Source organism: Diadema antillarum, unplaced genomic scaffold, assembly GCF_040938485.1.
Source record: "Diadema antillarum isolate AM-2024a unplaced genomic scaffold, OU_Dant_1.0 seq00000689_RagTag, whole genome shotgun sequence".
In the NCBI taxonomy this organism is placed as follows: domain Eukaryota; kingdom Metazoa; phylum Echinodermata; class Echinoidea; order Diadematoida; family Diadematidae; genus Diadema; species Diadema antillarum.
Window position 1 is genome coordinate 842,407 of NW_027271594.1, and position 25,149 is coordinate 867,555.

Consider the following 25,149-nt stretch of genomic DNA (forward strand, 5'->3'; position numbering starts at 1 on the left):
CACCCGACACTGCATACACTTGCCTTCCAAAACTGCAAACAAAACAACCACAGCCTAATCATCAAATTTTTATAATATGTCTTTGAATCTTTTGTGGATGATACTATCCATGCAATGCTTCCCAAAGGCACAGAACAATTTCATTGGGATATTTGAATAGCTACATGTAGAATCTGAGATGAATCAAAGCTCAATTTGATATGATGTTGCCTGGTAGGCTACACAGTTTTAACAAAAACTACAATTATGATGGAGTCAGTTGTTATCTATCTATCCACATCCACAATAAGAGGATGTTACATAACAATAGATGCAAGCTTCTAGAGCAGCCAGTCAACTCGGCTCTGACAGCAGAGTGGTTTTATTTTCGCGAATTTCGCAAATCGCCTTTGAATCGCGAAAATAACAACGCGCGAATAGCTAAGTTCAGTTAGACCCTCGCAACCGCGAAATTAACAACATGCGAAAATGTCCTCCATGTAGCAATTTGCGAAAATTTCAGCTCGTACAGTATGAGTGCAAATAGTTCAGCTTTTGTAAAAGCTTGACATACATGTAGAAGCTTGTCATTCTGAAAGGGTCAAGAAATGCATTCTTCCATTGCTCCATGAGGTATGTTACAATGATGGGGGAAGTCCCAGAGAAAGAGAAAGAAGGGAAATTTTGCAGAAGAAATGAAGGGCCTACTCACCGTGAACATGAGGGTCAGCATCTTGCCCTCGGTGCCGGACAGCCGGACGGCGGAGCGGAGACCATCAAAGAAGGTGTTGCTGCGCGAGGTGTCCATGGGGTGGATGGGCATGTCAGCCACATGGAGGGCCAGGTTGACCAGGGTGGTCAGGTGACTGCCGATGGCCCCAACAAGCAGCATGCTACCACTGGAGAGGGGGAGGGATGGGGTAGGATTTATGTGCTTGTTTTAAGACACTTTTCTTCATTTATATCGTGATACATAGAAATGATAACACATGTAATAACAATAATGTGACACAAATGGCAAAGTTATGAGGCAATAAGAAAACAAATAACAAAGGGTGCATAGCTATGTTCAATGTCAATTTGGGAATTTTTTTTTCTTTTTTTTTACTCAATTGGCTTGCCACTATTGGATAAGCAGCTTTCAGCAGGTCTTTTTGTTACTATATCAATTTTGTCTAACATCAGATAACATACAATTACTCACCAGTGGTGGAAACTGAGCACACGGTGCATACGGATGACGTGGTAAATGACGTCATCTGACAGCATGATGTTGAGGGTGACGTTGCCAAACTCTTCGTTGTACCTCGTCAGGTGGGACAGGATGCACTTGTGGACCTGGTCTAAGTTCTCCACTGGCTGCAGAGCGACCTGGGGGTGTGGTCCGGGAGAATTTTTACAGAGCGTCAGAGAGTTAGTACTCAGTGGGAAAGCACAGATCTGAAAGACTCCTTGCTCACAAGGTGAATGAATTGAGAGCACTAATTCTTTCTTTTTTTATGACCAGTCTACTAGAAACATTATTCCCTATTCTTTCCACTTGCCACCTCTTGCTGTAAATGTGGGATATTTTGCCTTGTGATGGTTTTCAAGAATTTTGTGCAAATCGTGCTATCACAAAAATTTTTCCATGAACATTTTTAGATATGTTACATTTTTTCCAAACATACTCTTTTCTGATATATCACAAAGAATATATCAAAAAAGAAGAGAAGTTCACTGAAAGTGGCCCATCACAAAATCAATTGCACAGAAGTGTTCACTTTAACAGTACTTTGTGTGAAAATAGACAGATTCATCTGAGCTGAGATGATATTAAGGATGAAATAAACTTACTCTGACAGTCTTCTGCGACACAGAAGTGACTGGCCTTTGGTAACCACGGTGCTCGATAGGAAAAGTCACAAAGTGTTCATAGAAGCTCTCCTCTTCCTCCGACTTTGGCAAATCCTATCATTATTATTTAAAACAACAGAAACAAAAAGCAGTATGAGACAGACAATTCTAACATTGACAGAAATTATACTACGGTATGATGCAAATCATGTTTTATCATGAATTTGGAGGACATAAACCATGTCTTAGTCATGGAAGCATGAACAAATACACACTTGAGTGCAGTTTTACAGCCGTACATGGCAACGGTAAATCAGATAGTCTGAAGGTAAAGTGCATGTATAGATACTGCTGTCCCACAGATCAGCATTTGAATCTCACAGAACATATTCAATCCAAATCACAAGGAAAATAGCTTTGAACTACTGTTTCAAAAACTTGGCGCATGTTTCCAATAGTGTGATAATCCATACTCTACTGCAGTCTAGAATTGTAAGGTCTTCCTTTAGACATTTCCTAATTATGACACGTCATATGCAGGATTTGAGTACGTCATCAAGATTGAAAACAAGGCTCTGAAAAAAAAAAACCCACACATGCATTTACACAATGTTTTGAAGTATCCATTAACCCTTTGTACAGTATCATACACATACACTCAAACACACACACACACACACACACACATGCATAAAGACAACATCTGAGAATATTCAGCAGCCCTTGGTAAATATTTGACGTGAAATATTCCCTCAAAGTATCCTCCAATTTGACAGAAATAATCTGACTCACTGTTTTGCAGATCTCCTCCAGGTTGCGGTCGAACCAGTTGATGTCCGAGGTGCGGCACAGACGGTCACGCATGATGCGGCTGACCTCGTGTCGCCATAGCGATGACACCATGTTGATCTCACCCCTGGCTTCCTCTGACAGTCTCATCAGGCACTACAAGTTGGAGAATTAATTTCAAATCAATCTTTATTTTAATCATATCTTAATTTTCATTTCATAGAATTTGAAATAGACAGAAGAGTAAAATTTTGATATGACATCATTATTCTACATTTTTTCTCAACAGGTTGAACATTCACTGTTCATCATGCCAGATGTACTGTAAAATCTCAATCATATTTTTTTTTTTGCGCTTGGGATTACAATTACACAATGACTGAACTGATGCGTATTGATAAGATTCTTAATGTTAGGAGCATACATAAATCCTCATAGCCATGATAAACTAATTTTTGGAGCTTTTACTCTTTCACAATAGGTCTTCTCTTTCACTTGATTCCTCTATAACATTTATAGGCTGGATCAAAAAATCAATTAATATTTTGATTCATCAAGGTAGTATGATAAAAGTGTGCTTTCTCCGTAATTTTTACAAGGAAGTCCAGTCACGCAGATCTAATTACACGCTTATGAAAACAAAAGTCATTAATCTCAAACATTATGCAGTGATAGGGAAAGAAAGAGAGAGAGAGAGGGAGAGATAAAGTTGCACAAGTCACACCTGACCCTTTCTCACCTGGAAAGCCTTGGAAAGGTCACGCAGGGTGAACATGTAATGGTGGCGGCCCACCATGGGGGTGGGGCGCAGCACCTTCTGGACTGTGGTCAGCAGCTTGCAGGAGGCGTTGACGATGCCGTCCTGCAGCTCCTGGGCCAGGGACTGACCGTTGTGCTTGGTCATGTTGCCGTCCAGCACGGCGTCCACGATGCTGCTCAGGGCAGTGTCCTTGGGCTCTGGGAGGTGGATTGTCACGAAGTGACGCTGGAAGAAAACGAGATGGATCATTTGTAATACAGTGTATCTTGTATTACACTCTTAAAATACGAACAGACGCCATTTTAACTGCAGCAAGGAGAATCAAAGTCATACAATGAAACAAAACAAAACAAAACAAAACAGCCCAAAGCTGATAGGCACTTCCGAAAGTTTCTCCTTGATTAAGACATAGGTTTGTGTGAGGAGTTGTTGTGGCTCAGTGGATAATGGTGATAATGATATTCGCTCCTGCGACAATTGGGGGTAATTGGGGGCGATTAGGGTAAGGGTTATACTAGTGGGTAGAATATATGTTTGGCTTAACATGCAGATATTTCATGGGAGCAATTGTTGCATGAGCAAATGTCATGACAGACTCTTAACTGAGGTTCCAGTCCCCAGGCAGCAGTGGTTGTACCCGTGAGCAATGTTAGACACTTTAGCCTCATTGCCGAGTCCTAGGGAGGGTACTTCAAGCTGTCTGTCCTATGGAAGCTCGCCCATGAGCATGTGAGTGCTTCCTTAGTGGGCACTTTAGAGCTTAAAACATAGTTCCCAGGAGGGCCCAAAATCCATCTTCCACCATTTGAACTTTGCTTGCAATCAATAGAAATGGTCTACCAAGAAACCTGTCTGGCTGATGCCATTTGCTAAAATAATATTTTGAGATCAATAGTACTCAACAATTTCGATCGTAGCACACAACTTTATTCTCCTGAAGCACCCTCCCCATTCAGCAGTGGGTTGGTAGAACATTACTGGTATGTGATGATCAAATCGTACCCTAGCAGTACTATTGAATCAAACAAGCTGCGCCATACAATTCAACCTTATATTGCGTGATGGATGGTACTATGGTTTGATATACTGCAATCGATGTAATCGAATATATTAAAGCATCACATAGCAACCACGATCGGGTATGCTCTGAGGTTGCACTACTCCTGGCACACCTTTTTCTGCTCATACATTTGAAATTCGCATTTTCGTCATGACAAAATTGAAATTGTGTCATCACAGCGTTATTTCACACATTTCTGTCTGCATATGTCTCCATTTAAGATTAAAATTAAACGGTTTCAATCTGCAAGTGTATGAGAACTATGTTTTGCCTTTCAATAATTCCAAACACCCACGAACATATATATTGAGAAGAGACACAACAACTCACCAACAGTCTGTCAGGGATCTTTCTGCTGGTGACACTGGGGTACGTATTCATGGTGCAGGCTGACAATAGGACCAGGTCCTCAATGGTCCGCCACTCAAATGGTTTCTGCAGGGTGACCAGGACCCGCTCGTCCACCAGCTGGCGCAGGAGCTCGTTGCTGCGCTGGACGCCGTGTTCGTCGCATGGCGGTAGGTTGATGTCGTCCACGAAGAGCTGGAGTCTCTTGTTGTCACGGGCGCCATACACAAACCCTGAAAGGAGTGCATATGATAAAGAATGAAACGTAATACAGGAGCAGAAATTTTCGCACAACCAATATTTTGCATATGGCCAGGCAAGATGAATTTTGCATAGAGTATTTCAATTTTAATTTTGCGCATGGTCACGGCAATTAAGTGCACACTTAAAACAGCTCACTGCTGCTACAGCAGTTAAGGGCTTTGGCAGCATATACCTGTACTACAGTAAAAGAAAACTGTTTCGCATTATGAAAGTAAATTTACTTACACTACATGAACAGCAAACACTATTCAAATAACGTGACAGTTTATGTTCCTAAAATATGTCTCTCTTGCGATCAAAAAATTGAATATATTACATATAACAAGTAAACAATTTGTCTGCCTTTACTTTCATGCTAGTTCATGTCCCTCAAAATGCATGAAAATTTCAACATTGTAAAAATTTCAACTTTTACAGTACTTCTTTTTTGTTTGATTTGCTTCGCATCATATGAACATGTCATGTTTCTTAGCATATGCAAATGTATAAAAGGAGGACAGGATCTGATAATTGAAATGTGCATGACACAGCAATGAACTTTTCTATGAGCTCACAATATCATCCCCACTTGCATCTATCTGAGTAAAAGTTCTACACACTTGCCTATAAATGAAAAAGCAAATACAAAACTCCAATATCTATTCTTCTCTGTGTCCATACTGCTCCTGTAAAACTACAGAGACTGGTGATCCTTTTTCTCTCACCTTGTCTGTGGTGTATGTTGGCTTCAATGAACTGCTGAAGCTGTGAGGCAGTGGAGGCTCCTGAGAACACCAGTCTCTTGGTTATCTGGCTGCCAGGGTCTGCACATAGAAAAGGAATGGTCACAGAGGAGACACAGTGTGGGATTATCTCACTACACACACTGCTGAATCTGAACATATCATCTGTAGCACAGAGGAAGGGACGGTGTAAAGAAATCCCTGCCACCACTACAATCAATCTTTTGAGTCTCAATGATCACATGGACATAATATATATTCTGTAATCTAGTATACATATCATATGCCACTTTATGAAGTCTTTTCAACCATCACCCATACATACAATGTACTGTTCCATGACTATTACTGAGCAAACCTTTTTTTTTTTCATTGGCCCCAAAGGTTGAGGTATTGCAGTTACGTATGTCTTCACATAATATTTATCCACTGTTGCTCTCTTCTTACACCTGAAAGATAAGAGGCATTTGGGCGCAGCTCAACCCTTGAGGGGACCCTCTTCACACAAAACTTTGACTATGACTATGACTTTGACTTTGACTATGACTCAAAGTATTACGGCCATTGCCCTACTTTGTAGCCATGACAACCGTGTCAACCTGCAAATTGGGAAATCATATGTTTGGAATTGTACTTCTTGCCATTGGCTCAGAGTGGAGATATCTACCCAGTGTGTTGATGAAGTCGTTAATCATGGCCGTCTTTCCACATCCCGGTGGTCCCAGCAGCATGACATGCATGTTTGTGAGGTTGGCGAATTCAAGGATTACCCTCGTCCGGATCTAAAGGGGGTGGGGGGTAAAGAAGTGAGAGGTCATGAACACATGCCTTTTAAAGTACTTTGATGGCCACAAAGACTTAACAAGGCAATTATATTTTAGGTGCCGGTTCAATCAATTGGGATATCTGTGATAGAAACTCAACATGAGATGCATAAATGGAAGAGCAGGTAAATTGTTTAAAAAAAGAGGTGTGTGCCTCTGCCGTCTGTACATTTGTTTTATCTTTTATGTTAGAGTTACATTCTTTCTAGAAAGGTTTCTCTACCTTCACTCTCAGAAAGTATTGTTGTGTAAGTACATGTAGTTCTTTAACTTGCTGACTTCTTCATGACATCTTTTGGGTTAGTTAGACATAGAAATTAAAATAATGCCTGTAGCAACCTTCTTGGAACAGGCATTAAAAAAGGAAAGAAAACAAACACTGACAAGTTTTAGAGGAAAAAAGTAAGTCACCTCTCCAGAAGATGTTCACTAAAAAAAAGGACCTTGGAATAACTTGCTCTTAATACACCGTATAATAAAAAAATCCATTTCTGTTCAATCTGGCTCATATTTTCTACACACGCTACATTCAGCCACAACGATGACCAAGCACCTTGCCAGGGTCCCAGCACTCACCGTGTCTACAGTGTCCACCAGTATTTCTCCCAGCAGGTCCCTGGTGTCCGTGTAGGCCACATCGGGCACCTTGCTCACCCAGGGGTCCCACTCACCCGACTCGTCTACATAGTAGTCGAAGACGGAGATGTCGTGGTCGTAGTCAGGCAGTCTGAATGAGGGGAGGGTGGAGGAGGTGGGATCACAAGTACAAGACAACACGATATTTGAGAACAATTTGTGACTATACTTCTTTGCTTGATTAACACTACTAAATCAGTGAGTTATTACCTGAAAATCATAGTATATATACAGTACAAAAGTTAAGACAGTGTGACGATATGGAAAGTTTTGAAGTTGTTCAGACTGTTTTGCAATTGATTGGACTTTCTTTTTCGATGGGCAACTATAGATGTATGTGTGCTCAGACTTTGATGCCTTTGTTTTCTATAACACATAGACAGAGCTGAAGTGTTGTGCTTTTTAGACTATGGCGATATTATCTTACATACTTGCGAAAATATTATAGTACAACGAAGCACTGAGTTTTATCATTCTGAGTGGTCAATGAACACTTGCAAGTTTGCAAAACGCTGGAAAAAGTGTTTCCCTTGCTCTACTTTTATCATTTGTGAACAAATGTGGTGTTAAAAACACTGCTCAGAAAATTGTGTGTAGTGATATTATTCATCATCTCCCTTGAAGACTGAAGGTAATTTTGCCAAAAGAAATGACTGTCTTACGAAGAGGTCAGGGTGCGTAGCAGGTCGCTGAAGTTCTTCCTGTCCGAGCCCTCAAGGAGCCCGCCAAAGGTCCAGATGAGGCAGAAGAGGAAGAGGCGTTCGATGTGGAGCTCCCCGCCGATCTCAATGTGCTCGTTCAGCATGGACTCCAGCAGGCCCAGGCAGGCCTTGAAGGTGCCAATCTCAGTCATGTTGGCCAGGGGCCTGTCACGGGGGAGGGAGGGGGAAGCAAAGGGTGAGAGATAACACAATATTTTAAGCAATCCCCATTTGGAGAAATCTCAAATGGGCCACATGGGCCACAGCAAGGAGAAGGTAACTCCTTCTTTCATGCTAGCTAAAGGCATGGTGCCCCCCAAAAAGTGAGAAAAATATCATATGCTAAACAGCAATGATTACTATCATTTTCATTTAACATGGAGAAAGAGAGGCCAGGATAGGCCTTATCTTGTTGACGACTAGTGATGAGAGTATCCCTGTTTGTAGCAAAATCTGCTTGTCCTCAACAGCTTAACGTGCTAACTTCAAAGTCTCATTGTCCAGAGTCCTGACATAAGATAATATGGATGACGTTATTGGCATGAAGAGTTGTTGTTGTTGTTGTTGTTGTTGTTGTTGTTGTTGTTGTTGTTGTTGTTGTTGTTGTTGTTGTTGTTGTTGTTGTTGTTGTTGTTGTTGTTGTTGTTGTTGTTGTTGTTGTTGTTGTTGTTGTTGTTGTTGTTGTTGTTGTTGTTGTTGTTGTTGTTGTTGTTGTTGTTGTTGTTGTTGTGGTGGTTGTGGTTGTGGTGGTGGTGGTGGTGGTTGTGGTTGTGTCCACTTCAGTCTCAGCAGTATTTAGTTAATGAGCCGACATATATTGAGGCAGCAGGCTGGTAAGAACAATCTATGATTGAAGGAGATGTCAATCATATCCTTAATCCCCTCCCCCCTCAAAGAAAAAAAAAACACATACACATGCTCATATTCATATCAGCACATAACTTTTCGGTTCATTTCACTCAAGTATGTAGAATCATTCACAAAAGGACTGGCCGAACTATAGTACAATTTACACTGAGCATCAAACCATGGCTACATGTGCCTACAAAGAAAGTATTTCTCTTATTCCACACTCTGAGTTTATTCGTATTTTGCCACACAAAGCATTTTCAGTGATTTTACACTTACTTGGTTTCAAACAGGACAAAGTTGACAACAGCATCCATGATCTTGTTGAAGGCTTTCTGCAGACACTGTTGAACAAAGGAAGAGAAAACTGGTGTCAAGTAAGAGTGATCGAGCTTTCTAGCATTGATTTTAAATCAAACCAAATATGGTGTGCAAAAATTAAAACAGGTAAGTTTTGACTGAGATCCAGCCATATTAAACTACATGTACCCCAGGATTCAATAGTCATTTGACAAGCAATTGTGTTTTTGCCGCTTAAAACTATTCAGCACTTACACATTTGGCCCACACAAGATTCCTTGAGAGCAGCTAAAGAATGAACTCTCAGAAAATATCACCTCAGTTGAAATTAGCGTTGCTTTGGTTAATGCTATCCATCATATAGAAATGTTAATCACTTTGTGTGCTACATATTTTGGAGAGCCAATAACAGCTGAATTCTGCCTCATTCACAGAAATTAGGCATAACGTTTTGTTTCTTCAGTTGCATTTTTTTTTTCTGTCAGGAATTCAAGTTTTCTGTTGCTGACTTTAATCGTCTGTTGAGAATGAGAAGGGTTTCAAGTTGTCTCAAACACTATGGGTTTAGTGACAACTTAACGCCCTTATCATTCTCAACAGACGATATATAGTGCTACAAGATGTCTAAAAAGTTACAGCACTAAAAGTTGTGACCATAAATCATACACAATTTTATGTCGTATGTGTTGTATTAAGCCAACTACCTTTACTATCCCATAATAACATATCTATCTATCTTTTTATCTATCTACAGGTGTATCTATCTATCTATCTATCTACCTATCTACATGTATGTCTTTACAGAACAGATGTGAGCCAGTCAGGGGAAGTGAGCATCAGTATTACTCACATGAACTTCCTGTTGGTTGCGATTCTCCAGCCAGGCCTGGGCTACTGGCCTCCATCCCAGGACTTCTCGATCCAAGTACACAATACCCTAGGGGGAATGAAATGTGTCAAGAACAGTAAACAGACAGACATGATGCCTGTGTGTTGTTGATTATTTTTTTAACTACATGTACTTCTGATTTATAGCAAACACAAACAAACACACACGCATGCACACATGCACTAGTAATACTGAAAGAATATGAAGATTCTACTATACAGCATCACAGTGTTAGGGTAAACAGGAAACCACATTTGAGAAAAATGATCTCTGCAGAGCTAGTGTTTTAACATCTACCAAAGATGAAGGGGCCCTTTAACTGGTTTACATTGTATACTGAAATGATCATTTCAACATTTGCCAAAAAAACTTGGTTTTACAGATTAAGGTCATATTCAAGTTGTCTTGTCAAAGAGGTTTTTTTTTTCTTTATTTATTTTCAAATGTCTATCTTCTAATGAAAACAATCATTTCAGACAATACAAATACTTATCCCACACAATCCTTCATATTACTTGGCCCTAAAATCTATATAAATTTACTTTCCAGTACGGACCTCAACCCAAAGTTGCATAAAAAGCATCCATATCATCAAATACAAGCTCAAAGGGGATTAAACAAAACGATAAGGTCACTTCATCTCATAGTATACACAAATGTGCTTCCCAGTGCTGCCTTCACTAAAGCATATCACTTCGAGGCCTCTATGGATCAAAGCTTTTGGACATGTCCACATAAGATGAACTAAGTTACGCACTGTTCGGGCAACAGAGGCGGGAGAGGCTGTGTCCAGGCTGTCCGTCTCAAAGAGGAGCTTGACGTTGTCGGCGAGGAAGAGGCGGTCGCCATTTCGTAGGTGGAGCACGCGGTCACTGTCCAGCACTGTATTGAAGTTGTCCGTCCAGCTCGGGGTCAGGGGGCCATCCAAGCACAGCCACGTGGTGCTCACATTCTGTATAAGAAATTGTTGTTGTTTTTTGAGTGATACGACAAATCATTGAAATTGTCCAAATGAAAATGTTGGACCTTCAGTGGTTTTCAATATACCTTGATTCTTCTTTACCATAATGCACTATTACGCCACAGTGTTCTGCCATTTGGTGGAATTACCATATCTGTCATGGTGATTTTTTTTTTCATAATTGAAAGAAGTTAAGAAATAAAGAAAAAAGAAACACTTTTCAGGCAACAGTCAACTTAACAACACATCCAGACAAGTACAAGTTTAGCACAAACAATGCCATTTAAACTAAACAACTCTCATTGCTACTGATAAATGGGCACATATATGTCTACTAAATTTGTTGCCAATTTAAACCTATCACACACAAATATGTTCATAATTTATAACCTGGCAAATATTTTCTTCAATATGTTTAATTTCTTTGACTCTTCGAGCCAATGAATATGCAACATGTCAAGCAAATGCTCCGACTCTACTTCCCCACACATGAAGAAACACAAAGTAAAGTAACAAATGGAGAATCTAGTCTCTCCATGTCTAACAAACTATGAGAGTTACAAAAGAAATTAGAGATACTGTGACTGACCTCAAATTCTCATATACAATGTAATGTAGATTGTATACAATCCAATTTCCTACAAGGACATAGCAAAATCTTTAGCGTCAGCTACGTGTAGGTTTCCCCGATGTCTCTCTCTCTCTCTGCTCTATTACATATACAACATTAGCATTTGATTGTTAATGTATGACTCTAACTATATATTTCTTTTGTGAGACTTAAAAATGTTGGGTCTTTTCATGCATGTTACACATTTTGTGTTACCACAATGTACACCTATTCTTCATTTTTCGAGAAATATGAAAGTAAACTAAACTGAAAGAAAAGTATAACTCCAGGACACTCACCCTGTTGGCCTTGCGCCAGATGTTGGTGAAGACACCGTCCGTCCAGTCGTGGTTCTGGTTGAGATAGCCGAACATAAGGGCGAGGTCGTCGACCACCAGTGGGCTGATGCGCTGCAGCTTGTGGCTGATGGACGTGATGCTGGAGACGCTGCTGCGGGACTGGCGGGACTGGGCCGGGTTCACTGCCGACAGTGCCTCCACCAGGATCTGGATGCAGGTGGATTTTCCCGTTCCCGGGCCACCAGCCACGATCACACCTGCAAAGGGGGGTTGAAGGATTTGTAAGGTTGAGTTTTACAAACGAGAGTCAGCAGTTTATGAGTAAAGCCTCTTGTGAGTGTGGATGGGTTGTTTTGTTAACAGCAGATCTATTTAAAAATTTGCCTTTAGACTTTTAAATGTAGAATAACTCTGTAACCCTACTTATCTTACTGGTTTGTATATCATTAGAATATCTGGCGTCACTGTGTAGTGTTGAAAACGGAAAGGTACACATACTGAACATATCAACTTCTAGAAAAACAAACAAACAAACGATCAGGATAGAAACTCTCCAGAGATGAGATATGAAACGCTATACATGTCTGGGAATTTGAACAGTGTGTACAACACTTTGGTTTTTTTTTGTAAGTCATCATCAAACATCGTTTATGCAATTATCTTTATTATGTATGATGACCCTTGAACTCACCATGGTTGACCTGTGAGACAGCAAAGAGCTGCATGACCTTGGTGACCCAGTTGGGCGAGGCCACCAGGCCGTTCTCCTGGGCCTTGTCCACCACCATGTTCTCCACGCTCAGCTTGTTGCGGCGGGCGCGGCTGGAATGGGGCGTGGGCGGGTCACCCACGCTGGAGAACACATCTTTGATGACATTGTTGAACAAGTACAGAGCCTGTACAACAACAAAGAAAAGTCAAAGTGGAAGAAAATTAGTCATTCTTTAGACACAGTTACAGTAAACATACCAATGATGGGATCTATCCTTGTTTTGTGGCTTTAGACAAAAAAAAAAGGCTTTCCTTTTACTAATGTTCAATAGCTGATATTCAGATAGTTTAATCAAGGAAATCAACAAAATATCACATCGTACTTGATGACTACAAGGGTACAAAACCTGCCTATGCTTTACGATGTTAATGTTAGAGCAAAGCAAGACGGCCAACGAAAACAAAATCTTCATGCCATACGTTGCCTTTGCTGATGCTAAGTGCTATCAGCTTGGAAGCCTTCTTTGTCGTACAATCATAGTTCTCCTGATAATCAAAACTCATTGTAATAATTTAACAACCCTGACAATACTACAAAATACTGCCTTTCAGAACAGCTATTAAGTATTTGGAGAGATGTTGTCCCAGTAACGGGTGGAAAGAAATATTTTAACAAGTATACTAATACTCGTCTTTTACTTTGTGAGTCCATCCTCATTTTTGTAAAACGGAAGACCGTTATTTGATTGCGGTGAAATGGTGTTTAGAGGATGCAGCCTCATACATCACCTGTCTCTGTGGTTGACTTTATCAGTACAAAATCAGCAGAGTGAACTACTCTATACAATTTCAACTCACATCAGGCTTGAGTCTGGGCCCAACGATATCCTGGAGGGCCTGGGCCACCACAGCGTGTTCGGCCTTGGCTGCGGGCGTCATGGGGTTGGTGCCCCCCGGTTTCCTGGGCTGCTTCTCCACGGTCTTTAGCATGGCAGCCGAAGCTGTGGGGATGGGATGGACGATCAAGGATGATCATTGAGGTGTGCACCAACACAGACTGGCACTTTACTACTATCATCAAGTGACGGTGCCATAAATCACTAATGACATATTGAAAAACCTGAAATTTTTGCGAGCATGAAACTTTTGTATATTCCACGAGGAGCCAAGATTTGCAAAACTAAAATGCACACAAACGTTTTTGTCGACACAATGCACTGACTGCAGTAGACATGTGTAGAGATATGATTGGGTAGGATGCATTCCATGAAACCTCCAGAATTTTTTTTTTTGGGCCAAAACTAAAAAAAAAACAAAAAAAAAAAACAGTACAAAATATTGGTAAAGAAGTAACAGTTGGTACATCTGGAAAAAAACTCACGCATGGAGCTGCCGGGCTGTACGAGGGAGCCCTGACTGCTGGCACGGGACAGCTCCAGTCGCTCCTCCTTGGTCAGCTTGCGCCCCATGTTGGCAAACATGACAGTGGTGGCAATGGAGCCGATGCTGAACAGCTGGTGGTACTCCTTGGACCTGTGTGCCATGCCAGAGCGGCAGGGGAGGGGGACGACGGGAAGGAGAGATACGGCTTGCTGAAGAGTATGATTCTAGAAATACTACTTTTTATGTCAACTTTTCTATGTTTCTTCTAGTTGCATTTCATCTTAATGGAAGATACAGTATATTCAGATTAACAGCAACTTATATGGAAAGAATAGCAGCAATTCATCGAGGTTCAATTTCACTTTGGAATGGATAAAAGAAAATACAGCAACATTTTCAAATTTAGGCAACTGGAGGCTCCCTACGAAACTTGACAAAGTAGCAACAAAACTTGAGCAGCATTTGCATCTTAACATGCTAAAAGAGGGGGCAATCTGGCATCTATCAAATGGCTAATAATCAGAGTATTGTTTCATTCTGACTGGAATGGACATTTTTTGTATTGTACTTACAAGCATGGGTGAATTAAACTTGTATTAATCTTCTACCTCTAATTCATTATTAGCATGCCTTGGAAGAAATATTTGAGCATTTCGTGCTGCAATAGATGTTTAACAGAAAAACACTTTGGTCAAACAAATGTTGTTTGAGAGTTGAACACACGAAGAAGTCACACACTTAAATAAAAACTAAATTTGCTGGCGTTTCCTATAAGTTGTATCTACACAGACAAGGGTCTTACATTAATCTCTACAGTGCATCACGGCATGGACATTAAAGCCAAGGGTATGATTATGTTGAAATACTCGCGGGTTATACCAGGCAACCTGTGCTCAAGACCCAAGTGATATAATCACCCTTGGTGTTTTCTGTCAAACCAGCTGGTGCATCAAATCATCACTCCATAACATTTTGTGACACACAGTGTGAAAGAAACTGACATCTTGCACATGCCTGATTCAAAGCCCTCCAATTGTTAGCAAATGCAATAGCAACCTACTCACTAAATATCTCATTCAAAGGCATTTCAGATTCAGCATGAAATTTGCTCTAGTTATAAGACTTATTCCCTAAATATCTATACACAATACATGGCTAATCAACACAAGGATGTCAGGAATAAAGTATTTAATGTCTGTTTCATTTTTCTTTTTGTCTTAGGAATCTTTTCGTTCTGATAAGGTAAAAGCATGGCCAGCCACTGACAATTACCTACTATTCATTTTAATCTCTTTTCATATTCTGTTTGAATCAAGATTTTGTGCAGTCTTTCACATGATAGAAGTTAGAAGCATTACCAATCATTTCACAAGCAGGACAAGTAACAGTCCAGTTAAAAACAACAAAGCCCTATCATACTCAACATATCGGTATATATTTTCTTTAGAATAAAACCAGTTCAAATGGACTCTTAATACAGTATTCATATGTATTTAGTGAGAAAAATAAGGGAAAATCTTGACTTGTTTAGAAAGAAATTGTATTTACAGTGTAGAATAAAATAAATTAAATCAATTTCAGTATACAACTTCTCCTACAACTCAGACTCACTGCAGGATCCGTTTAAATAGTGCTGAGTTCATATCATTCATCATTTCAGAACTCTTTTTCAACAAAGTTTCAGCATATTTTTGTTCGATAAAACCTTTGTCTACATGACAGGGTGAATGCAAGATTTCAGGCTGCAGAAAAGCTGAACGATAGCTGCATATCTGTAGAAGTAAAGAAATCTATACTGATAACGCCAAGCATATGAGAAGAAAGCAAAAGCAAGAATTTGATAGAAGGAATATGTTTAGTGATAGAAGTCAGAAGGCAGCTTTTGTTCTTGATTTCTGAAAGGGATAGTTTTGAAAATCCCAGCGAGGGAATAGTGCATAGCAGCAAAGCGTAAAATGTGATTACAAGATGCAACAAATTGTGCATTTTTTTTCTTCTTTTGCAATCATCTTTCAAAATGGACAACAACATAATATTTCAACAAAATCACTTCAAAAGATGATGTATGCAAGTACACAAAGAACATCATGTACCGCATCTTACCAAATATCATACTAGATATTTTTGAAAAGATTTGTTTTTTTTTTTAAGTATGCACATTTCAGAGGAGCAACATCAGTTGTAAGTTGTAAACATCACTTCAAATTACTGTCAAAAAAGGAAGAAGATTAAAAAACAGGGGTCATTGTAGCACCAAACAAATGTAACAGACTTGATGCTCTATCAAACTTTCATATATCAAGCAGAAACCACACCAAATCCTGAACAATTAACCAGTGTCACGACAAACATCAGTATGCAAACTTGCATAATCATATCAGGTTTTTCGAATGCAATTTCTCAAAATCAAAATGCAGAACACTATTAGATGTTGCCCTTGGAATGAAATCAAATTTCAGATTCAAGCACAAAGGGAAGGGGGAAAAGCCTGCAATGTTGACTTGCTTGTAGATTTAACCTTAGTGCCAACTGCCTCAGTGTTCCTTTTCTTGAGGTATCGTCAAAACTTTGATGCAGAATTCATACTGGCATACAATGGAAAATATTGGATTAAAACACAAAACTGTGGATAACCTCCCATAGAAGTAATAAGCAGTCCTGGAGCTAGAATATGAATTATAAATTTAGCTTGGGTGTTTATCATCACCTTCAAGGCAGAAAATGCCAACACTTTAACAGACTCAACATCCACGCTGCATGAGAGTACAACCAACAATCTTCAATAACTGTCAGTATCACGACAAGGACTTTTAACACAGTGCTCTGACAAAAAACTCTTCCACTTCCAAACTACATTCAAACCATCTTGAACATGATCTCTGTTTAGTTTTACCTACATCATCAAAAGGGACTTAATGTCCTGGTTTACATGTGGCTAATAGTTCTTAATTATGTCAAAGCAGACTGTGTTAGTATGTGAGAGAGATGCAACAGTGCTCTGTACAGCACGTCTGCATTTTGGTGCTTTTGTGAGATGAGCTCTTGAATTTGGTGGAGTCACAACTGCATACACAATAACGAGTAAGCTATGTGCAGGAGAGCTAAACTTTCTGTCACGTATTGACACAGTACAACAATCACAGTACCTGGGTTAAGGCCTGTGTTTACTGAACAGATTGTTAACTGATCCAATTTTTAAGTATCAAAGTGCACTTGGGCTATTTTACTTTAAAGTGTCAATGCTTGGTAAAATTTATCAACAAGATAAGATCCTAGCACTGCATTTATAAGTTGTGCATCCACCAAATCAGCCGATAATTAAATTGAGTTGTGTTAATGCACCAAAAATATGGGAATAATATGCGTGCGACCCCATGGGTTACATGTTTTTGGGTATTAACTGTGTTCATCAATGCACCAAAAACCAGGGAGAATTTCTGTGGGTAATACAATGGTTACAGGTTTTCAGAAAATCCGTTTCCTAGCTGTTACTCAGGCAAGCTGTGCCGTGCAGCGCACAACAAGGCCAAAGAGTCAAACAGTCTTTACCCTTCCACATCTCGCCAGGTGGAGACGGCATGCAACAAAACCGTCACCATGGTTTTCAGGTTAAACAGTTCCGTATCTCCTGGGCTCCTGTGGGGGAGATGGAGGGGTAGAGGGAGGGGTACAATGAAGGAGATGGAGGGGTGCAGTGCATGAATAAAGGGGGTGGGGGAGGGGTAAAAGGACCGGAATACGAGGGGCAAGGTATGGGGATGGTTGTTGTAAGGAGAAGTGATAAGAGTTCAGCAAGAAAGAAAACATGGAAGTGCAGTGCAAATGAGTAAACGAAAGAATGATGCATTTGTACAAATGGGTGGGGCATCCCAATGTTTTGTGAAAGAATGGTTGATGCAAAATATTGAGTTTTTTGTTTTGTTTTGTTTTGTTTTTTTATGAGGAAAAATACATCGAATAGAACAAAGATGAAAGGAGAATACAGATGCACATCATTTGATAGATGACATCAGCAAGTCACAGATGGTACATTTTATTGAGCAAATATTTGCCAGGATGAGAGTACCACATAACAAGGATATTCCGACCAGGGGGAGAACGACGGAACAGTGTGACAGAAAATGTACGGCAGATACATTAAAGCAAGGTTTTGAGTGGCAATTTATGCAAATACGAGGAATGAGAAGGGAATGTAGGATTTAAAAAAAAAGTATGGAAAAACAAAAGATAAAATTTATAGTTTATCAACGAACATCCAGTACAAGTCATCCACTCAATGCAGATAAAGAATAGAGATTTGGCAAGAGATTTTGTGCGATAACATCACAGCATTGTGATGAATAGATTTTGAATAATAGTTCATAGCCGATTGGTGTTGATGTCAGTCGAGTTTAACAGGAAGAACAGAAATTCGAGAATTGGAGGAAGAAATGGAGGTAAAAAGAGCATTAACATTACCATCAATGAAAGATTCTTGTATCGATGACTGTATCTTTAAAACTACCTCTACAGTACTTCAAAAAGTTATAAGATGAAACAAAGGCTTCTGACAGTCTATAATTTAGAGTTATCATCACTTTCCATTATGTTAGATCTACAAGTGGGCATGCAAATGAATTGAATAGATATTTAACAGAAGATTAACTGTGTGGGGGAAAAAGACCTTGTACAGGGTATAATGGTAATGTTTGTGTTAATCTTTATTATTGGCATACATGTATATAGTATGATTAAGAATTTGAAGGAAATATTTGCATTGAGGCATGGGAACTTCTGGATTTGTTTCTATTACACTTTAAAAATGGAAGTATGAAAATATCATTTAAAGCACATTTATCACCAGCTGACTGCATGTGACAAGATATGATACTGATATATGAGTGTCAATGTGCTCTTTAATTACCCTGCTTTATGACTAACTTGACAATTTAGACAGGTATGCAATTTTTTGTTTTAAAGGTTCATGTGTATGGAGGTGGGAAAGTCATGTGAAACTAATCTTCTTTTTTCCAATATTTTTGTTTTCCTCTTTCCATTACACAAGAGCTAAAAAGTTTATTGGTTGTGGGTGTTCACAAGTGTATCTTCCTAAACAATCTTCTCCCTACATTTGTACAAGATCAAAAGCACCAGAAACCTATCAGTGTAAATGACATCGTGAACTGTCTTGATGCAAGGATCACTTGATTGGCATTGTCTGCCTACCATGAATATTAGATTTAAGGGGAATATCTGTCATCATATACCAACAGGAAACAGGAAAAACTGATGGGTGGACAAAATCTAAGACTAGGCATTAGAAGATCTACAAGAAAATAAAATGATCTGCAGAAGATTACCGGGACAAACAAAGTCCAAGCATGATTGGAACAGGAAAGAAGATGAAAAAAAAAAAAATAGAAAGAGAGATATGCAATGAGAGGATGGGGGTGTTGACGGAACTCACAGCTGATCTTTGCACTGCTGGACGACCATCTTGAGGCGGTCGGCCAGGATCTTCGGGGAGCGGAAGCCGTACGCCGCGCAGCGAGCCTTGAGGATGAGGGACATGTCGGGCACGACCAGGGAGACGGTACGGAAGAGGAGCTTAATGTCGGTCGGGATGCCACGGTGCATCCCGCTCTCGTTGTTGACAGTGATGAAGAGCGCTATGTTCCCGCCGAGCGTGATCTGTGGAATGGAACATCGACCAATTAACTCTCCCAGGACCACCCGCTTTAAATCCCAATGTCATTCTATGGAAACACATTGCTGCTAGGACTGAAAGCTTTAAAGGGGAATGAAAACAATATATTTACATATGTGTGGATGGAAAGTAAATGTAGCAATATTAGCAGAACACATCGGAGAAGTCTGAGAAAAGTTGGACAACCCATTCAGAAGTTTACAAAACTAGGTGCCACCATCGCTGAATGAGAAAACTACTGTACAACAGTTCATGACACCACTGCAGGTCAACAACACAAACACAATATACCAGGAATTCCAGGAAATTTCATCTTTTTTATGAAAAGCACACATTCCCTCCACTTTTTTCTGACATATGTCAAAGGCACATACACCGGTGGCTTAGTTGAATGCGGACTTGTAGAAATGGGTCTAAGCGTAGTAAGTGCTAAAGAGGAGTCGATAGCAGAGGTGTCTGTAGGAAACTTGCGCCTTCCGCCCCCACACACGCATTCCATATGCCATATGCCATATGCACTGGGTCTATGTGCCTTTGAGGGTAATATTTTTCCCCTATTTTCTGACAGACGTAAGCCAGATGCTCTTTCCCTGTGCTAGAAAAATGAAAATATGTTGAATTCTCTTTCTATTTTCTCTATATTGTTGTCATCACTGGGCAGAGCATAAGTGTTTAGACTTGTGAAATAATTTCCTCATGTTGAACTCACCTCCTCTCCGTCTCCCAAGACAGCGTGCTTCTTCTTGGCCTGCAGAGCCGAGATGACTGCATGGACGTGGTCTAACACCATGGCAACTGCTTCCTTGTGAAGGAGCTGGAACTCATCGAAACAACCCCAGCTGCCATCCTGGAGATAGATGGAGAGAGAGAGTCAAATGAATGATGCAGGGGAAAAATATCAGAGTGCAGGCTCCAAAGTCCCTACACTGCAGTTTATCTATCTACTGGAAATTGTCAAGCTCTTGATGGCTGAAATTTTGAGCAGTGTGTATGTTTTGGTGTGTCTTATTCAAGATAAGTCCTCACAGAAGAACTTGATGGGAAAACAAACCCATACATGTGATACATCATCAAAAGCCATATAATGTCAGGAAATTAATTTTGTGGTTTTTGGCAGAAGTAAATTTGCCCGACGTGAAGCTTTGAATCGATATGTAATTGGCCTATTTCACTGCAAGGAAAATATTTGCAAAACAATAGAGAATTAAAAGTTACAATACTGAAAAGGTTATATTACAAAGTCAGCTTTATGAGCATCTTTCTTTCTTTCATGATCTCTGACTTTAAACTGGTAATGTGACGACACACCATATACTGACTAACTCACTGATTGATAGAATGACTGACTGATTAATATGTTGAATGTATGAATGAATGAATGACTACTTTCAAAATGATACACTATTTCATTTATTGATTAAAGTAAGTGGTTGACTAATTACTGGAATACATGTGATCATCAAAGTGTAGATGATCATTCTTGTACATGAAAGAAATATAATAATAAGGCTGTAAGGCCATTTATAATCAATCTCTAAACACATTTTAAACTCCTACAGTATATGAAAGTTATATATCAACTGTCACTTAAAAAACAATTTTTCACACATTAGTGACAAACTAGTAACTTGTCTTTAGAATTTGCTGCACCTACCATTGCAAGTCCCTGGACTATCTTGCCAAACGCTGTGGGATCCGAGTGCGGGGAGCAGCCAAACAGGGCCAGGTACCGTCCGAGGAAGAAGGCCAACCCCTTGACCGTCTCGGTCTTGCCCACTCCTGTCCCTCCGGTCAAGGCACTGCCCCGCATCTGACTCATACACTGCCAGCAAAAAGAGTAGTGACTTGTTATATGGCTCCATGAAATTGGAAGCTTCTTGTTTAACAACTCCATACCAAATACAAAACGTAACCTTGTTCATTAGGTAGTAAGAGCACTTTCATACATATCGGGGGGGGGGGGGGGGGGTTGGAGTGGTCTAATTTCAGGATTGACCTACTCTTCACTTTCACTTCGTAATATTTGTTTCTCTCTCACAGAATGCTAAACCTCCTTAAATCTTCTGTACAAAATTGATTGATTGTAAAAAGATATTATACTACAAGCTGCTGTTGTGATTTCAAATCAGCTATGAATTTGTTTTGTTCTTACAATTTGACACGAGTCTAATTTGATTTTTCTTTATTGGCAGTCATCAATACACAAATAAAATGGCAAACCTTAAAATTAGAAACACCAACCCAATAACCTCCAATACAGTATTGCTGGTAACATATGGGTCAAGGAGCAGCTACTTCCTCTTAAGATTCCATCTGAATTAATTTTTTTTTAATGGAGAGAAATAAAAAATTGATACACAGTGTAAAGTAAAAGTACACAAGGTAAAAATCTGCAGTCCTGGCATTCTCGTCTTAATAGCATTTCCCTGTAGGAATTATTTTGACCCATTTCAAGGACAAAAGTAGGCTCACCAGGGCCATGGTGAGGAAGCATCGTTCAGTGATGGGAGTCAAAACCAGCGGAGACTGTCCGCCAAAGAACTCGTTGCCGTAGTGATGGCGCTCTTCCAAGATGGTGACATATGGTTCATAGATTCCATCTACACAAAGTGAGACAGAAAGATATGGCTGGTGTAAGATGACTGGATACAAACCTTTTGCTGGTGGTGCAAATCTGTTTCATCCATGACAAAAAAAAAGTACAATTTACCAGTCTTAATATCTATATCATGACACAAAAATTTCTGTGACAGAAAACAAAATCTACTGTGTTTGGTGCCAAGACCACAAGTGAAATTCCAAGAAGTATAAGCATCAAAACTGTCAGACACATAAAACTTCATACTGGCGGCTTTGTATCACCTAAACTTTACATCTATTTCCTGAACTTGAACAACAACAAAAAAACAGCATTCACCGGTGTTGATGTCTACATTAACGGATTCTAAAATCTACACTTGACAAGAGTTTTATTGAAATTGTTTTGTGCTCAAAAATATCAAAGGGAGCAGTCTACGCAGTATACAACAGTTGATGTGGAACTATTTACCAATAGCAATTAGACTGGACTCTAACTGTTCTACTACTGTTGGTCTGCATTCTTACAGTATTAAACCAGTATAATATATCATTTGATTACAGTTGATCTGAGGAAATTATAGGCTCAAACTTGCGACAAATTGAGACTTGGAATCTCTGGATCTAGGCATGTACATGTAAATACCCAGCTACACAAAGGATAACAATAATGGCTGGCCCCTCTGGGAGAATAGGTAGTGCTTACACTGAAGGAGGCTCATTCTGGTTCCAGAGATCACAATTCTATACAGTATACATTCACAAAGACAGCCTCATAATTCCTTAATCCATGTCAACCCACAAATTCAAACTGTCGCTCAGTTTTCATCAATCAGATTATACTTGTTAAAGTTTTGAAGGGAAGAGAAAGGTTTCCATTGGCACTGCCAATATGATGGTGGTTTGACCATTCTCCACAATCACTGTGAGAAACTGGTGCCCTGATATTATACAGAGATGCCAACTTGTAAATGGCTTCACAGAATTCTGAGGGGTGAAAAGGCATACATTTTGGTGGAAAAACAGTATTTTCACCTCTCCTGCAAAAGACACATAACTATACTAATACAATTTTAGAACATTTGGGCACAATCTGGACATTATGTTCCATAACACGTGTTGTGTTTTTGGCCAAAAAAACAACAACAACAAACAAATAAACAAAGTCTAATCAGTGCAACATACTGTCTAAAAGTAACAGTTGGCATCTCTGAACATGGGATAAAAACTCTGAGAATGATAAGCCTTTGGTATCATAATCGTGGCTTGGTGACCACACCCACCTGGTCTCTTCTGCTGGTAGACTCGGATGCACCTTCTCCACTCAAAGTCACTCAGCTCCCTCAGCTTCCTGTTGCCCATGTTGTCCAGGATGTCTCGCAGGTGGTAGGATTGCTGTGAAAGATTTGCATCAAATAACAAAGAGGAGCGTGCATTCAGGAAACTATTGAGACTACGTTGATGCACTTTTTCTTTTTATTCTACTACAGATTTGTCCAGATTTGTTTTTGTTAGTTTTTTTTTTTTGGCATTTTGTTTTTACCAGCTACAACAATTCTATTAGAATCTTTGTTTTTTTCTTTCAACTAATCACTCTCTTAGAGCCGCCTCGTGTCCACTGGCATGAACACTAACTAACAACATTACAGCAATAATGCATCTCATCAGAAAGTGGAGGAGTTGTACTCTTTGTAAGTTTTAGCAGAAGCATTTTTACATGGAACTGATTAACATAAACACAACACATCACTCAACTGCAAGGTGGTTATGAGATTTACTTTGGAACCCAAATGATTTATACATGCATGGGAATCGGTTGTTCAAGCATTACAATAAAAGATGACAAAACACTCCACAAGGCTAATTAATGTACCCATGCAAAAGGATAAATTCATCAGAACGAAAGGAGGATGGCAGAGATACTCACAGCGACCATGCTCTCGAGTCGCCAGCGCTGGAGTGGCGTGACATGCTCGTCGGTGGCCTTCCACGTACCCTTGGTCAGGACCTGGGTCAGGCGGGTCATGGTGGTCACAAACTTCTTGGCCGTGTTGGGGATGGCCTTGCGGTCATTCCGGATCTCTGTGATGCCCAGCTCGCACTCCTTGGTCCAGTAGAGCATCAGGCCCAGGTTCGCCACTTGGGTCGGGTACTGCATTACAAAAAGATGGGGCAATTGAAAGCATTCCAGATAACATTTTTGGTTGCAGCAAATGAGTTCTTACAACTTGAGAGACCAATACTGTCTATCTACCTATCACCTAGCAATACAGTGACCACACATTTGATATTTCTTTTGCATGTATAACATAACATGTGGGACCCACAATCTACAAGTTATGCTTTTTAGCACCACAACCCCCATATTAATATCAAATCACTCAAACATTTCGTTTGTTTAATTCTTATCAAGAGTACAATATACCCCACTTTCTGATTACTTGTAAGTTTGGATTTTGACAGATATAAATTTGATAGATGCTAAGTTTTAAATTGATTTATAATTGGTCAGATGTCATTACAAGGTAAATATTGCCCAAAAAAAAGTTACAAATTAGAAAACTGAAGAGGTTATACTGACAAAGTCAGCTTTACACACATTTTTCTTCCTTCTTTGATCTCCTACTTTATACGGATAATGTGATGATGCATAACATATAAAGTAGCATTAAATTTGACTAGCAAAATATGTGCATGTTTTTATTTTTGAGCTAGTTTTAAATCAGCAAAATGCACAAAATTTCCACTTTTACAAAAAGGAATATTGATCTCACCTTGTAGGCCAGCTCCTCAATAGGGAGATTGTTCTCCATGTCTTTGATCATGTTGGAAACAGTGGAAGCCAGTGTCTTTGTAATGGATTCCTTCAGTCCCTTTAACCACACCTCAACTCCTTCCTTAATGTGGACCTGTTTGAAATAGAAAAATTATATAATCATGTATGTATGACAGTGTACTAACTAAA

At 39.7% G+C, this 25,149-nt stretch overlaps 1 protein-coding gene across 1 annotated transcript in view; it reads right to left on the reverse strand.

Annotated features, from left to right (window-relative positions):
- The window catches only part of LOC139737329 (dynein axonemal heavy chain 5-like), a 99,702-nt gene that overhangs the window by 58,464 nt on the left and 16,089 nt on the right, over nucleotides 1–25,149 (reverse strand). Inside the window, exons 17-41 of the mRNA XM_071648002.1 lie at nucleotides 24,959–25,093; nucleotides 24,112–24,336; nucleotides 23,468–23,579; nucleotides 22,080–22,207; nucleotides 21,262–21,429; nucleotides 20,317–20,454; nucleotides 19,368–19,591; nucleotides 17,471–17,557; nucleotides 13,920–14,071; nucleotides 13,397–13,539; nucleotides 12,519–12,723; nucleotides 11,828–12,084; nucleotides 10,715–10,909; nucleotides 9,919–10,005; nucleotides 9,048–9,112; nucleotides 7,881–8,084; nucleotides 7,159–7,309; nucleotides 6,426–6,540; nucleotides 5,741–5,839; nucleotides 4,755–5,005; nucleotides 3,344–3,589; nucleotides 2,608–2,760; nucleotides 1,816–1,929; nucleotides 1,184–1,350; nucleotides 692–878 (exon numbers count right to left, since the gene is read on the reverse strand). Coding sequence (XP_071504103.1) covers nucleotides 692–878; nucleotides 1,184–1,350; nucleotides 1,816–1,929; nucleotides 2,608–2,760; nucleotides 3,344–3,589; nucleotides 4,755–5,005; nucleotides 5,741–5,839; nucleotides 6,426–6,540; nucleotides 7,159–7,309; nucleotides 7,881–8,084; nucleotides 9,048–9,112; nucleotides 9,919–10,005; nucleotides 10,715–10,909; nucleotides 11,828–12,084; nucleotides 12,519–12,723; nucleotides 13,397–13,539; nucleotides 13,920–14,071; nucleotides 17,471–17,557; nucleotides 19,368–19,591; nucleotides 20,317–20,454; nucleotides 21,262–21,429; nucleotides 22,080–22,207; nucleotides 23,468–23,579; nucleotides 24,112–24,336; nucleotides 24,959–25,093 — 4,008 coding nt within the window. The remainder of the gene's footprint in view (nucleotides 1–691; nucleotides 879–1,183; nucleotides 1,351–1,815; nucleotides 1,930–2,607; nucleotides 2,761–3,343; nucleotides 3,590–4,754; nucleotides 5,006–5,740; nucleotides 5,840–6,425; nucleotides 6,541–7,158; nucleotides 7,310–7,880; nucleotides 8,085–9,047; nucleotides 9,113–9,918; nucleotides 10,006–10,714; nucleotides 10,910–11,827; nucleotides 12,085–12,518; nucleotides 12,724–13,396; nucleotides 13,540–13,919; nucleotides 14,072–17,470; nucleotides 17,558–19,367; nucleotides 19,592–20,316; nucleotides 20,455–21,261; nucleotides 21,430–22,079; nucleotides 22,208–23,467; nucleotides 23,580–24,111; nucleotides 24,337–24,958; nucleotides 25,094–25,149) is intronic.